This window comes from Marmota marmota, unplaced genomic scaffold (genome assembly GCF_001458135.2).
Source record: "Marmota marmota marmota unplaced genomic scaffold, marMar, whole genome shotgun sequence".
Lineage (NCBI taxonomy): Eukaryota > Metazoa > Chordata > Mammalia > Rodentia > Sciuridae > Marmota > Marmota marmota.
Genome location: NW_025999880.1, coordinates 18,244,820 through 18,259,122, shown reverse-complemented (window position 1 = coordinate 18,259,122; position 14,303 = coordinate 18,244,820). Strand labels below are relative to the sequence as shown.

The window sequence follows — 14,303 nt, the reverse complement described above, 5'->3', positions numbered from 1 at the left end:
AACAATTGTAAGATTTCTAAATGTTTACCATGAAGAGAAGACTTAGGATAGCCATAGCCATCTTAACTATTAGATGGACTCTAAGGAAAAGAAGGGATTAACTTTTTTTCATCACCCTCAAAGGCAAAGCAAGAACCAGTGGGTTCAAGCAACAGGAAGTTAGGTGTTATTTTTGTTTTCAGCAAATTACAGTAGGATTTTCTCAAGTGAGAAGAGAATTCCTGCAGGAATAGAGAGGACCCAATAGGGGTTGCCTAGGAAAGATATTGGGTTGAAGCAGAGCTGGATTCATTTGTATGGAATGTTGTCCAAGAGAAATCATGTATTAAGGGTCAGACTAGATGACCTATAAAATATTTCCAGTTATGAGATTTTATTATTGTAGACATTGGGCATCAAGTATCCTACAATCTCGTTTTTAAAATTGCCAGTTATGTATAAGGAAGCACTCAACAGAGGGATGAAACAAACATTGCACTCTACACAAATGGAAAGGAGTACATTATATAAAAGGGAAAATTATGTTATTCTATTTTGTTGTGGAAATGGATTCTTTTTCCCATCTTTTAAATATACAAGCAGAATTTTTCAACAAACCTAATAAATTGAAGCAGAAGTTCAAAAATTAACAGCCACAATAGTTTATTTACAATTGAACTCTTTATAAGATATTTACAAGACAACCAATTTTACACATCAGAAATGGTATCAAAAGTATGAATTACAACACAGACAACAATATGAAATGGGCGTAAAACAAAGCTGAAGTGGACAGACAAGCAATTTCTCTTTTTAATTTATTAACGCTAGCTTAAACCTCGTTAAAGAAGGAAACAAAAAACTATGTTTTAGGAGAATTGCAGGGCCTTCAGTTGAAGATTGAATTTCACAGTGTTGTATCCCATGTAGGGAAAAATAAGACAAATTTTCCCCTCACTCTTAACACACTGTAATTTCACCCTTGGAACTTTGCTCCAACCTCCTTGTCAAGGAACCTCAAAGTACTCAAATCAAAGGAGAATTATCTAGAAGAGGGGACAATAAAATAAGAGGCCCTCAGAGAAAGGGAGAACCAAGGAAATAGAATCCACTTAAGTCTGGCCAGATAGCACCTCATGGATTCCTCTCAGTCAAGCAAAAGTTCAATATCTGAGGAGTCCCCTGTGTAGGGCAGAAATATTAAGGTTAAATTTCCTAACTCACCCCTAAAATTAGGAATCTGACAAGTGCTGAAATCAAGAAGAAACTGAGAGGGATCAGGGAACAAAGTAAAGACACACTGATTGGGGTATTTCTTCCTTTGGGGCACATTATAAAGGAACATAACAGGTCAGAAAAGGACTACTAAACAGCTTGCCACATTAAAATAATGGAGAACAAAGAAAATCTGGCCCAATTTTTCTAGAAATCTCCTTTTCCTTAAGGTGTGATGTGAGATGAGAGCCCCTAGTGGAGTAAGTCCTATTTCTCTCTACATCCTTACTGCAATGAAGTTTGCAGCAGGTTCCCGTATAGAGAGCCCACTCTCCTAAGCAGATGGAGTTACAAATGAAAACCCATAGACACACACACACACACACACACACACACACACATACACACACACACAGAGAAATAAGAGCAGCAAGATCATCCAAGAATACTACATGTGCTGCCGGAATAATTCTTTCAAAGTCAAACCCAGGGAGCACAGATCAACATTTCACAAAAAGCTTTAGCAGTGGGAGGCCCCTGAGGAACTTTTCTTCTCTTCCCACAATGGTGTCCCGTTCTCTCTCATGCTCCACTGATGGGCCGGCCACACACCCTACATACCTTGGCTTCTCCTCTAAAAGTGCTAATAATCTGGGGACATATTCTCTTCATGGATAAAAGCCCCTACCTTCTAGGAGATTAGACCCCTACTTGTTTTCACACAATAGTCCTGAAGACTAAGGAAAGGCAATTCCTATATATTTAAGACCAGAAGTCTTGTCTCTATTTTTCTTCCAGATAGTTAACAGGGATCGTACACTGAGACCAAAGTGGCCTGGGAGTGCTGTCCTGAAATTTTTCTAACAAAACGGAGGCAGGGGAAGGGACCAAGATGGTACACATACAAATGCATTTTTACAAAGTGAATGGAGAAGCTCATTAGGTACATCTGTTTGTTTCAAGATTTAGACATTTGCCAGCCAAAGGAAGCACACATTTCCACCCCCTCCCCCCCCCCCCCCCNCAAGGACATCTATACAGGTTCTGGCTTGCCACCCCCAAATGACAAATGCTTCTTTTTAGCACCGCAACTTGTCTGAAACTAACATTCCCATTCACTTTTCCAAAGATTTTATTTTTTGAGGGGTGGGGGAAGAACTTTAGTTACCCATTAATTAAGAAAATAATCAGTCACATATCCCTTCCCACATGGCTATATCACAGAATAGTTTTAAGAGAACAACTATCTTTTCCAGATATTCATCTACCAAATCTCCAATCTTTTTCCTACTCTGTGAAGATGACTTGCTTCATCACTTCACTTGTTATTCCTCATCTGGTCCTAATGCTCATGGTGAGGTTTTTTGTTTTATTTTAGGGTAAAAACCACTACACCCAAGCTATACAGAGAGTATGCGAGGGCAAGAAGAGTGCCAGGCAGACAGCTCCTAAAGGCAGGGATTGCTTCATCTTACACATGTCTAATGAAGAGAGCCCTTGTACCCCTTTAACATAGGCAGATGTGTAGAAGCAGACCCATCCTATAGGTTTAGCTTGAGAACTCATTTCCCCAAAAAGGGAAAGAAAATCCCAATCACCCTCCATAATTGACAATTAGCCCAATGAAAGAGAGTTTTTAGGAAATCAGAGTGATGAAAACAAAACTAAAATTGAGGGAGTATGGAAGGGTATTATCAAAGAATGATGATAACATACATGAGGACATAGGTCACATATACAGGTCTCTGCCACTCTCTGGGAATGGCATGCTACAACTATCTGAAGACAGAGGGTTCTTGTCAGCACAGCTATTTCCTACACGTCCGGTGAGGCGTTTGCTTCTTCTGGATCTCCAACCTGCATCGGCTACGCTCATCCAACCAGGGCAGCTCAAAATTCCTGGCAAAAAGGGATAAGGAACAACTTGCAAGACCAGAAAGGATTCAGTGTGGACACCATATTAATTCCAAAAACATCATGTCTCTCAAGACTTTTAGCCCTGAATTCTGAGTCCCAAGTCTGGAGTGTCTTTCTTGCCTCAAAGCCACAGCAACAGTCAGTATACCATTAAAGTGACAGAATAGGGCTGGGGATATAGCTCAGTTGGTAGAGTGCTTGCCTCACATGCACAAGGCCCTGGGTTCAATCCCCAGCATCACACACACACACACACACACACACACACACACAAAGACAGAATAATCTATTTCTAACTCAAAAAGCAATCCTCCTATTCCTGGCTTGGGAATTTTATCCCTGCAAAAGCTATTTGTCCAAGTAGCCTTATTTCTATCAAAGAATCATGGCTATCCCTAAGCCACCTGGTTCTACCTTCTATCTAGGCTTCCATGCATCTGAAAAGGAGATACAGGCCACCTAAGAGGGGAGGGAGAAAAGATCTTCATACTTACTGTGGAGTTAATTTTGGTAATGGTCGTCCAAATGCTACAACAGGCAAGAAGGGGGTAATCATCAAACTTTCAACTATGGAAAAAAGTCAAATGGGACCTCATTAGTGACAAAGATGCCAAGTGTCTAGCAACTATACTCAGCTCCAAAATATAGTACAGAACATGACAATGTGGAGCCTTGCACCCTTTTTTTTCTCCTTTGAAAAACCTACTTTTTTAGATAGGCAGAACTTACTTACCATCATCTGGTTCAGGGAAAAATGAGGTAACCTCAGGCTCAGATTCCTGAATTCCTTTCTTTTTATACATTCTGAGCTGCAGTCGCTGTAAAATTCTTTGTTCCCTGATCCTCTGAATATCCCATCTGTAGAAAACCAGACAAACAAAAGAAACAAACAAACCCAATATTACTACTTACCCAAAATTTTCTCTAAAAAAGCAACTCACACAATCCAGATGCTAGGAAGATCCTTGCTGACTCCTTTAGGTGAGGTAAAGAGAACTGACTGCCTGTTTAGGGAAGAGCTGTTTAGGTTTAGGAGTCTAGGCCACGTGTTGGTGTTCCACACAAAGCAGAACAGAATAAGGGCATAAATGAAGAAAAAGAAGCCAAACTTGTTTACCCTACAACTACCACTTCCAACTAAAATACTCAACCATCTGGGAAGCTAGTAATGTAATAGTGTTAAGAGCTCCAGGACTCTCCACAGCATGGAAGTGGAAGGTCAGTGTCCTAGAGTGGAACTGTTCACAGAATGCGTGTTTCTGGCCTTACCTTTTCCTTCTCTTTTCATCCAGCTCCAGTTTTGCATGCCGCTTAGAAAACACACTGTCATCCAGATTCTGTGTAAGAAACAACAGTGATAAACTATTTATCACCATGTCACCCTTATATACTAACTAAGTAACATCCAGCTTCCAGGAATGTAAAATATTTTACCTGAGTCTGTGAGTTCTAGGGATATCATGTGAATCTCTTGGTAACAGATCAATTAAACATGTACTCCTCTCCCTACCCTCACCTTTTCAGAATCTCTGAACTTCAAGATCATTCCCATAATTTTCCAAGGTAAAAGTTAGGTCAAACTGAAACACCCCTGATATTGCCATAAACTCTCCCTCCACCATTCTTTATAAGAGTCTAAGTTTAAAATACTAAAATTTTAAGAGTCAAATGAGCTTGTAATTAACATACATGTGTGTGTGTATGATATATATATATTTTTTAATTTTTATTATTATTATTATTATTTTTTGGTTATCAGGGATTGAACTCAAGGACACTCAGACCACTGAGCCACATCCCCAGCCTTATTTTGTATTTTATTTAGAGACAGGGTCTCACTGAGTTGCTTAGTGCCTTGCTTTTATTGAAGCTTGCTTTGAACTCACGATCCTCCTACCTCAGCTTCCCAAACTGCTGGGATTACAGGTGTCCACCATGCCCAGTCAGAATATATAAGTTTGTTGCTAAATTGAATATGCTCACTTTCCTCTTTAGCATGAAATCTAACTTTGTTTTGGACACTACCTAGCTACTTATATAGTTGTTGATAGGACTTTATTTTTATTTATTCCTATGTGGTGCCGAGAATAGAACCCAGAGCCTCACACATGCTAGGCAAGCATTCTCCCACTGAGCTACAACCCCAGCCCCTAGCTACTTATTTTTTAATAATCACTTAACTACTCTGGATTTCAGTTTTCTCATGTATAAAACGAAGAAATTAGACTTTCTGGCCTTAAAGTTCTATTAAATCTATTCCATAGTACTATGACATATTCAAGTTACACTTCCTGTGTGTGTGTGTGTGTGTGTAGGGAGCCACCTGCAAATTTAACACAGTACTACTCTACCACTGACCTACATTTCTACCTCTTTTTATTTTTTATTTTGAGATAGGGTCTTGTTAACTTGCTGTGGTGAGCCTTGAACTTGTGATCCTCCAGCCTCAGCCTCTGAGTCACTGGGATTACAGGCATGCTATGTGCTGCCCAGCTTTTTTTTTTTTTTTTTTTTTTTTAAAAGACAGGGTCTTCCTATGTTGCCCATGCGAGCCTCAAACTCTGGGATTCAAGCAATCCTCCTGCCTCAGTTTCAAGAGTAGCTGGGATGACAGTTACATGCTACCATGCCCAGCTAAATATTCCTATATTCTCTTGAGTTTCTTACTCCCTCCCATTGATCACTGTTAGGTAGGTACTTACCTCTAGAAGGTCTGAAGGATTTGGGTCCCTTAGAGGCTCTACAGAATGGTCCCTCCAAGAAGGAACTGAAAAAAAAAGAAAAAGAAAAAGAAAGAGAGGAGGGGTGGAACCACCCTTAAATCCAGAGTCATACAACCCTCCAACTATTCACTAGGACAAGAGGTCTCTCCCCAGATAAGACAAGGTTACCAAGTGATAGGAATCCATTCTATGGCCTCACCTGAAGCCATATTCAGTGTCCTCGCTATGGTATAAAAGAACCTAAAATGCCATTGCAGTCTGCCAAACTCAGGATCACAAAAAACCCTAAGCCAATACCTGACAATTCATATAATGGATGCTATTGCAGTTCCTGAAAAACAACTGAAATTTGTTGTCATTTTGAAGTCTATGGTAGCGAATCAATCAAACACCAAGGAATCTCACTCTCCCACATCCAAATGATGGGGAATGCAGCTCCCAACCATCCACCATCCCACCAACCCCCACCCCAGGCCCAGCCATCACAATTCCTATTCTACTCACCAGCCAAGACTGAAGTTTCTCCTGCAACACTTGATGGCATCAGACACCCTAAATAATGCAGGAAAGAAGAATCATCTCAGTGTAAAAAGAAAAAAAGCCCATACCCAAAATGGAGGAAAGGATCATCACTGAAGTTCTCACTAGGAAGCCATTTTGTTTTTTGAGTTGCTCTTTTGAGAATTTCTCTCTGGGGGAGGGGAAGAGGGAACAACAGACAAAAGAAAAGAAAATAAGCCCACCACTTTTTTTTTTACACTGAGACGACTTCTTTTCTTCATTATTTAGGGTGGTTTCCCTGCAACAGTTGATGGCCAAGGATATCAAACCTTAAACTCAGAACATGGCAGGTGAGTAAAAGTTGACCCTATTTTTCAAATAAAAGATCAGTGTTCTCAAAACTTACATATGTAGTCTTCTTCAACAGCTCCCTCCTCCCTCCAAACAAACTACCTTGCTGGTCCAGCCTCAACAACATGTACAAAGACTTTAGCTTCCTTAGAACAAGCCATTGAGACTTCCTCTTGAGATAGGGGCATCAAGAGTAAAGATTCACACATTTACTCATAACTCAGGCTCCTCAAGGAACTGGGATCTCTCCAATCATACTCCTTCATATTGTTAATGCCCACAATCTCAGAGGTGTTTGGAAATTGCTGTACTAGGGCAGACAAAGTTTTCAAAAACAGCCAGCCACACAGAATAGCTCTGGACCAAGCCATTTCCCAATTCCGGATGGGAAGTTGCTTCATGGTTTCTCTTAAGTTGTTACACAGCATTGCCATGGCAGCAAAAAGGTTAGCATTAAGGATAAACCTGTTCAACTGACTGAACCAACAAAAAAAAAATCTGAATCTAGATCAGGATCCTACTCTATCTCATGTACTCAAGTGTGAGACCTAATGAATATTAGGTAATTAATCTACCTTCCCCACTTAATTTTGTCACCAGAGCAGCCAAACAAAGCCTGGAGAATGCTCTCAACTTATTGGAATGGATTCCCATCCCATCTCTGCTAGGGAAAGGCACAGTGGTAGAAACTCAGGGCTGAGGCTCTATCCAAGAAGGCTTTCCCCACCATTACCCCAGAGCACCCACAGCGACTGTCATAGACTAATGTCACATGATTGAAGACACATTTCAGTTACTGGTTGATGTAGGAGATAGGGGAGCATCTCTGTGTGGAAGCCATAAAGAAAACAAAACAAAACAAAAAAAGGGGAATGAAGACCAAAGTCCCACACCCCACACCCTCCCCAAGCAGCTCAGATATCCCAAGATAGTCCTTATTGTTTGAAAAATAGTTTGTAGACCATTTTATTTAAATATATGAACAACCAATGGGCTACTGCAATCCAAGTAAACTCTTCACATTTTAGAACCTTTGTGAAGTATAGTAAGATAAAGTAAGACTGTTGGTCTTTGGCAGATTCCTCCTGCCCCCCAGACCGGGACATAGAGATACAGATAAATGCTTATATAGTTAGAGCGGAGGCCCAGGTGAAATTCCCCACCCCAAGCTGGCTCCCCAACCATAAATTACCATTGGCCCCTGAGAACACCCAAAGACCACCCTCCCAGGTTTCACACAATATCAATTGCAGGAACAGTCGTGCATGGCAAAGTATAAGTTCTATGCATTTCACAGCACAGAAAACCCTTCTTTCAGAGGGCATGCAAGTTGCCGGAGATTACACCCCCAAGTCTGGTGCTCTTGTGATGAGCAACTTACTGGCAAACACATCTCCCAGTGTTGTAAGCAGGCAAATACATTGAGCACATTTTGCTGTAATTCCATCTATTTGCAATGCCTGCACAGTGTCTGTCTCTGGCTGTTAACTTACTCATTCTTGACAGAACTCTGCTTTATTGATTGCACTTTTTAAAAAATGCCAAAGGCATTTTCACACTTGTTAGCTTGACCGCCACCACTAGGGTATAAGAGCAAGTGTTCTCTATGCCTTACTTGCTACAGTCTCCTCCTTCTTTGGAGAGGATTCCCGTAATGGTAACGGTGATGGGGGAGGCTGGTGCCAACGACACAAATACATTTCTGTGGTAGAAAGGTACGGCAAATCTTCTATCTCACTTGAGAAGGCTTTCTCCTTAGGGTGAGCGCTGGATCCCTTTTGGGGAGTGGAGAGTCTTGGTGGGGTGTCCACTGAAGACCGGGGCTTTTCTGGGGTTTCTTGGCTCCTCAATTCACGTTTACAAACAGTTTCAGATAGGGAACCACAGGGTTCCTCTTTAATGGGAGAGTGCTTAGGAGTTTTTGTTTTGACTTTTGAAAATTCAGGAGCCAGCTTTTTAACAGGAGTCTTTCTTTCTGTACTTCCAAATGGGGTTTTCCTAATAGATAGGGAAGAAAATGTGATAAAATTTATTGACTCTTGAATAAAATCTGACCTAATTTACATTTTGGAACAAGACAACGAGTTTCTTCTCTTGACCCAGAATGAGTACCATCATGTACCTAAATATCTGGTGCTCATTTGGAAGTCATGAGCAGAAATGGCCTCATACCTAAACAGTATGTTGAATAGGCCCTTAATAAGTGCTTGTTGAACAAGTTAGTTTCCATACTTAAGAATCTAATAGTACCTATTTTCTGCTAATTTTCACCCTTAGGAACTAGGGAATTAAACACAGGGATACTCTACTACTTAGCTACATCCTCAACCCTTTCCTTTTTTTATTTTGAGACAGGGACTTACTAAGTTGCTTAGGCTACTTTGTGATCCTCCTGTCTCAACCCCCAAGTTGCTGGGATTACAGGCAAGTATCACTGCACCTGGAATTGCTTACTATATTAAAAAACATTTTTATTTTATTCAAAGTTCTATAGCCAAAGTTTGGTGCCATTACTCTGTGCCAACTATTTCATTACTTCCAACTACAGATTAATATAATCTCTATTTTAACCCCCAGCTGGATATGGTGGCACATGCCTATAATCCCAGTAATTCAGGAGGCCTTTAAGGCAGGATGGCAAGTCTGAGGCCAGTCTGGACAGCTACATGAGAAATAAATAAATAAAGAGAATTAGGGATGTAATTCAGTAGTAAAGTGCTCCTGGGTTCAATCCCTGTACAAAAAATAAAATAATTACTTTATCCCCCAATCATATACCATGTTGATTACAATCTCTTATTTTTTCTTTGCTGTCTGCTGGCTCTCTTTCTCCTACCTCTCTCTCCCTCCCTGAACATCTCCAGAACGCCATCTCTTTTTCCTCTTTGCCAATCTAAATTCCTTACTTCTTTTTTAAGATCCATCTGCTCCTTACGAAGTTTCAGAATTCTAACTAAGAATAATCTTTAATATTCCTGAATCTTAAAAAAATTAGTTTGTATCAGTTTTGTAAATCTGCATATTTTAACAAATTTGAATTCTGAGTTTTCAAAATTTTTTTGCCTATCCTTACAGTCTGATTAATTTAAGTCCAAAGACAATTATGTGTGTTTTTGTTTTGTTTTTGTTTTTTTGGTGTTGGGGATTAAACTCAGGGGCACTCAATCACTGAGCCATATCTCCAGCCTTATTTTGTGCTTTTTTTAGAGACAGGGTCTCACTGAGTTGCTTAGTGCCTCGCTGTTGCTGAGGCTGGCTTTGAACTCGCGATCCTCCTGCCTCAGCCTCCTGGGCCACTGGGATTACAGGCATGCGCCACTGTATCTACCCTGCTATGCACTATATTTTGTGTCTACTAGCACCTAACACAATAGAAGTATTAATACTTCTTAACTTGAACTACTACAGTTTTCTTTAAGAAACTCAGCTGTCATATTTGTTGCACATTCTCTTTATGATGTACTCTGCATTCTGTAATTACTACTGTGACCAAAGTGTTCCTAACAGACTTTTATAGCCTACATAAAAAAGTTTCAAGACAATTTCTCAGTATAGAAGACTTCATAATTCAGGCTATGGCTCCTATAAAACCAATTCATAAATCCCAATCCCCTACTCTCAGTCACTGGTAACAAGTGTTCTCATCAGGTCCAAACAGTAGAAAAAAGTTATCAGCACACCTTTTGTGTCCCTTTCCACTCCGCCCACATGAGAAAGGCTTGGGAGGCAGAGTCTGGGATGTCTCGGAAAGCTCCGGCTGGCACTCCAGTTTAATTTTCTCAGATAGCTCTGTTTCCTCTCTCTCTTCAGTTTCATAGCCCTGAAACAGCTTGTGCCTTTCTTTCTCGTTATCCTTCTTTACCAGCTGCATCCGCCTTTCCATACGTTCAATCCGAGCAAGGAGCTAAAAGAGAGTGGCAAAATGGAGATTTAGCACACACACAAAAAATAACACAGGCACTTTGGCCCATTTAGGAATCAGCATAGTCTTCTGCCTTTCTCTGGACCCTATGGATTCAACCAGGTCTTTTTTGGCAATGCTGGGGATAGAACCCAGGCCTTGGGCATACTAGGCAAGTACTCTACTACTAAGCTACATCCCAGTCCTATTCAACTTATTTTTAATTGGCAGACATTAATCCGAATAGTTTTCCTTAAACGCAGTAAAAAAGACAAGTTATACTGTTTAATTTTAGGGGTTTATCTAGATGGGAAGAAGTATGGGGAAGTCTGAAAGAAGATCCTCTCCATTGGGAGGGGCCACAGCAGGACTTTTAATGGCACAGTCTTTGTACTGCTATCCTTGTGGCTCCTAGTCGGTTTTAGAGTTTCCAGAATTACTTTATATATGTTCTCTCTTTTTTTTTTTAAACATGGAGGGAGGGAGAGAGGGAGATAATTTTAATATTTATTATTATTATTTTTTTTTTAGTTTTCGGCGGACACAACATCTTTGTATGTGGTGCTGAGGATCGAACCCCGGCCACACGCATGCCTGGCGAGCGCGCTACCGCTTGAGCCACATCCCCAGCCCCTTTATATATGTTCTCTACCTTTTCCCCCTATGGTGCTGGGGACTGAATTCATGGTCTTGCACACATTAAGTAAGTACTCTACCACTAATCTACACCCTCAGCCCTATGTTCTTTTAAGAGGTCCCAAGATGTCTAAACCCTATTCTCTCTACTTCCACTCCAGAACTCTGTACACAATGGTGATGTCCAAATAGTGCATTGAGAAGGAATTAAGAGCTCCCACAGTGACACTAGGGATGGCAGTGCTATTTGTAAGTGGTGTATTTATGCATTGGGGGGATACTTCTAAAATTATGAACACTCCATTCAATAATTCAAACACAACATATACATATTGCTTTGCATTTTAAGTAACAGAAAACAGATTATACCTACTTATCTAAATACTTATTAAAATCAGAGCCCTTTAATTCTAAGTAAAAGGAAGGATCACATACACAGAAAATGGAAGTCTATTGTCATCCAAAACTTCACATAAACTCAGTTTTAAGAAAGGTGCCCATTGTGCTACTTACACCCTATTACAAGAATTGTGTCTGGGTTAAACAGTGATATTAATGCTGCCTTCATTACATCAGTTACATAGATTTCAACAGAGGCCAAACAACTAAAATAAGAGAAAAAAAGCTTAAACAATGCTCAGACTGCAATACACAACAGAAACTTCCAATGCCAAGTTCAGACTGACACTATCCTTAACTCACCCCACTTTCCCGGCTTAGGAAAGCCTCCAAAGGAGCTATTACCTCAGGAACTGAGCAGAAACCCCAACAATCAGCAGAGAGACCCCTTGTCAGCCACACTCTCATTTCTTCTCCTTATATCTGTTTTGATTCACAGCCTTAGCATTACTTAACCACAGTCTGTGGGTGACATTTCCTTGATTTCTTCTTCACTGGCCCTTCTCTTTCCACCCCCTCCCCATGTAAGGATATGATGTGTTGTAATTACAGTACCATCATACCCCTGGACTGCAGTACAGTAGCTGAGCATTGCCACCTCCATGTTGAGTAACTTCCACAAATCAACATCATGAGATATTTTAATGAGACCTGCCCCAGCTCTCATTCTACCTTGCAGAATGCATTCTCCAATAAAACAGCTGCCTGATGCGATTCATTTGAAAAGCAAACAAAATGAATAGCCCTTTCCTCCCGTGCTCAGCCCTTGGCGCACACAACGCCACAGAGAGAGAGGAGAGAGAAAACTGCTGCAGCCTGAACACAATTGTAGAAACCATGTTTATTTTTAGACAGCTAAAGGTATGTTAACACAGTAATACCCCATCACCCAAGCTCCCCTGATATCTGAAGGAATATGTTTATTGCCTAGGTGTCCTTAACTAACTGCAGCAGTAAAAAACAAGCCTATGGAGTCACACTCCTTAGAAGCACAAAGAAATAATAAACGACTTCCAACTACGTTAAGATTCTAAAACAGGGATTTTATGCACAAAGGGGGTGTCTACTTAATATACTGAACAAGCTTACTTTCCCCTGATGTCTTAAAATCTTCCAGCTTCAAACACCATGCTTATACAAGGGATCTGGTCAATGGGTCATGTTTTATAACTCAGATTCCTATTAAAAACTGTCTGGGGGCTGGGGTTGTGGCTCAGTGGTAGAACGCTCGCCTAGCACACATGAGGCACTGGGTTCGATCCTCAGCACAACATTAAAAAAAAGTGAAATAAAGATATTGTGTCCACCTACAACTAAAAAAATAAATATAAAAAAAACTGAAATCAAGGGCAGGGATTCTCATAACATCATTTAAGAATGCTAAAATAAGATTCCAGGTAAATCACCTCTATCCCTCTGCTTGCTAAAAGGCCATTGACCCTCCTGTCTAAAGATGCTGCAGCAGTGGTTAGAGCAACAGCTGCTAAGTCCCTCTCCTCCACAATTTCTAACGCAATAGCTCTTTAATTTAACCCCTTCCATACAGACATCACATTTGCACCCCACCCTTTCATTTTTAACCCCTCACAATTCAGGTGTTTTCCCACTCTAAATGCCTTTCCCACAAGTTTGGGGTTGTCATTTTAAATTAACCCTTTGACACCCAAATCCTTCCCTCCCCCTCCCCCTGGGAGGTTGCCCTTTAACCCTTCTCTCTGACCCAACGTGTCTGTGAGCCTGGCTCCCAAGGACCCGGCACCTAAGATACTCCCTTGCTGGTGGCCAACCTCCTCTACCCCCTAACCCAGGGGACCTTAGCCTTCTACAGCACCCCTTCCCCTGAGCATGCGCATAACTTGCTCCTCGTCCCGAACGCAGGTTAACCCCTCCCGTACCGTGTCTCTCTCTGACTTCAGCTCCTCGATCTCCTTTTCCTTGGCCTGCAGCTGCTGCTGCTGCTGTTCGATGAGGTCCAATTGCAGCAGAAGGATCTGTTTGAGGCAGGCGGCCTGACTGGAGGCTCCCGAGCCGCCGCCACCCCCGAGAGGGCTCTTCCTCATACTCTTCCATCTGCCCTCGCTGGCCGCCAGGGTCCCGGCGGTGGCGGTGGGCGCGAGGGGTGGCGGCCCGGGCAGAGGTAGTGGTGGGGGTCCCGCCGGGTCCGAAGCGGTGGCAGCTGGGGGAGCCGCCCCACCCTTGTCCCCAGCCCAGGGCGTAGGCTCTTTGGCCGCCGCCACGAGAGAGCCCGTCTGAATGGGCAGCACCGCCTGATACTTGGGCCGGGGGCTGCAGCCAGCGCCGGCTGCGGCTGGCTCCCCCCCGGTGCCGGCTTGTTTGGTGGCCGGGGGCGGACAGGGCAAGGGCACCGAACCGCCCCAGCTCTCTTCCTGCTGCCCGGGGGCCGCCCCGGCCGGGAGTAACAAGCCCCGGCCCTTGCCGCCGCAGCCGGCCGGGGAAGGCGCGGGGCTCCCGCCCTGGGAGGAGGCCAGCGGGGGTCCCGGCTCCTTGAGCTTACGGTGCCGGGGGAGGAAGTGGGCTTCGGCCGCCCCGGGCTCGTCCTCCGGCCCGCCCAGCGCCGCAGCCGCTCGTAGTCCAGTCGCTGCTCAGGGTTGCCGCCGGCAGGGCCGCGGCCGCCTTGAACAGCTGCGGGAGTCGTCATGGTCATAGGCTGGTCCGGAGCA

The 14,303-nt window shown here is 42.6% G+C and overlaps 1 protein-coding gene across 2 annotated transcripts; it reads right to left on the bottom strand.

Annotated features, from left to right (window-relative positions):
• Positions 1–2,308: 2,308 nt before the first annotated feature.
• Msl1 (MSL complex subunit 1) lies at positions 2,309–14,297 on the bottom strand. 2 transcript variants are annotated; one of them, XM_015495775.2, is made up of 9 exons: positions 13,518–14,297; positions 10,367–10,590; positions 8,302–8,684; positions 6,339–6,386; positions 5,814–5,878; positions 4,381–4,448; positions 3,845–3,969; positions 3,606–3,678; positions 2,309–3,093 (listed from the first exon to the last, which is right to left on the bottom strand). In XM_015495775.2, exons 1-9 carry the CDS (start codon positions 13,680–13,682, stop codon positions 3,003–3,005), a joined length of 1,242 nt encoding a protein of 413 aa, XP_015351261.2. In that variant the 5' UTR covers positions 13,683–14,297; the 3' UTR covers positions 2,309–3,002. The 2 variants fall into 2 exon arrangements, with proteins under 2 accessions (XP_015351261.2, XP_048648002.1); XM_048792045.1 differs by lacking the exon at positions 6,339–6,386.
• Positions 14,298–14,303: the final 6 nt, after the last annotated feature.

Coding starts and splice junctions, on each gene's coding strand:
- Msl1 (XM_015495775.2), bottom strand. CDS start 13,682: ATGAGGAAGAGCCCTCTCGGGGGTGGCGGCGGCTCGGGAGCCTCCAGT. Junction 6,387..8,301: donor GAAGGAGGAGACTGTAGCAA/GTAAGGCATAGA, acceptor TGCATTATTTAG/GGTGTCTGATGCCATCAAGT. Junction 3,970..4,380: donor GATGAAAAGAGAAGGAAAAG/GTAAGGCCAGAA, acceptor GGTTTTCTACAG/ATGGGATATTCAGAGGATCA.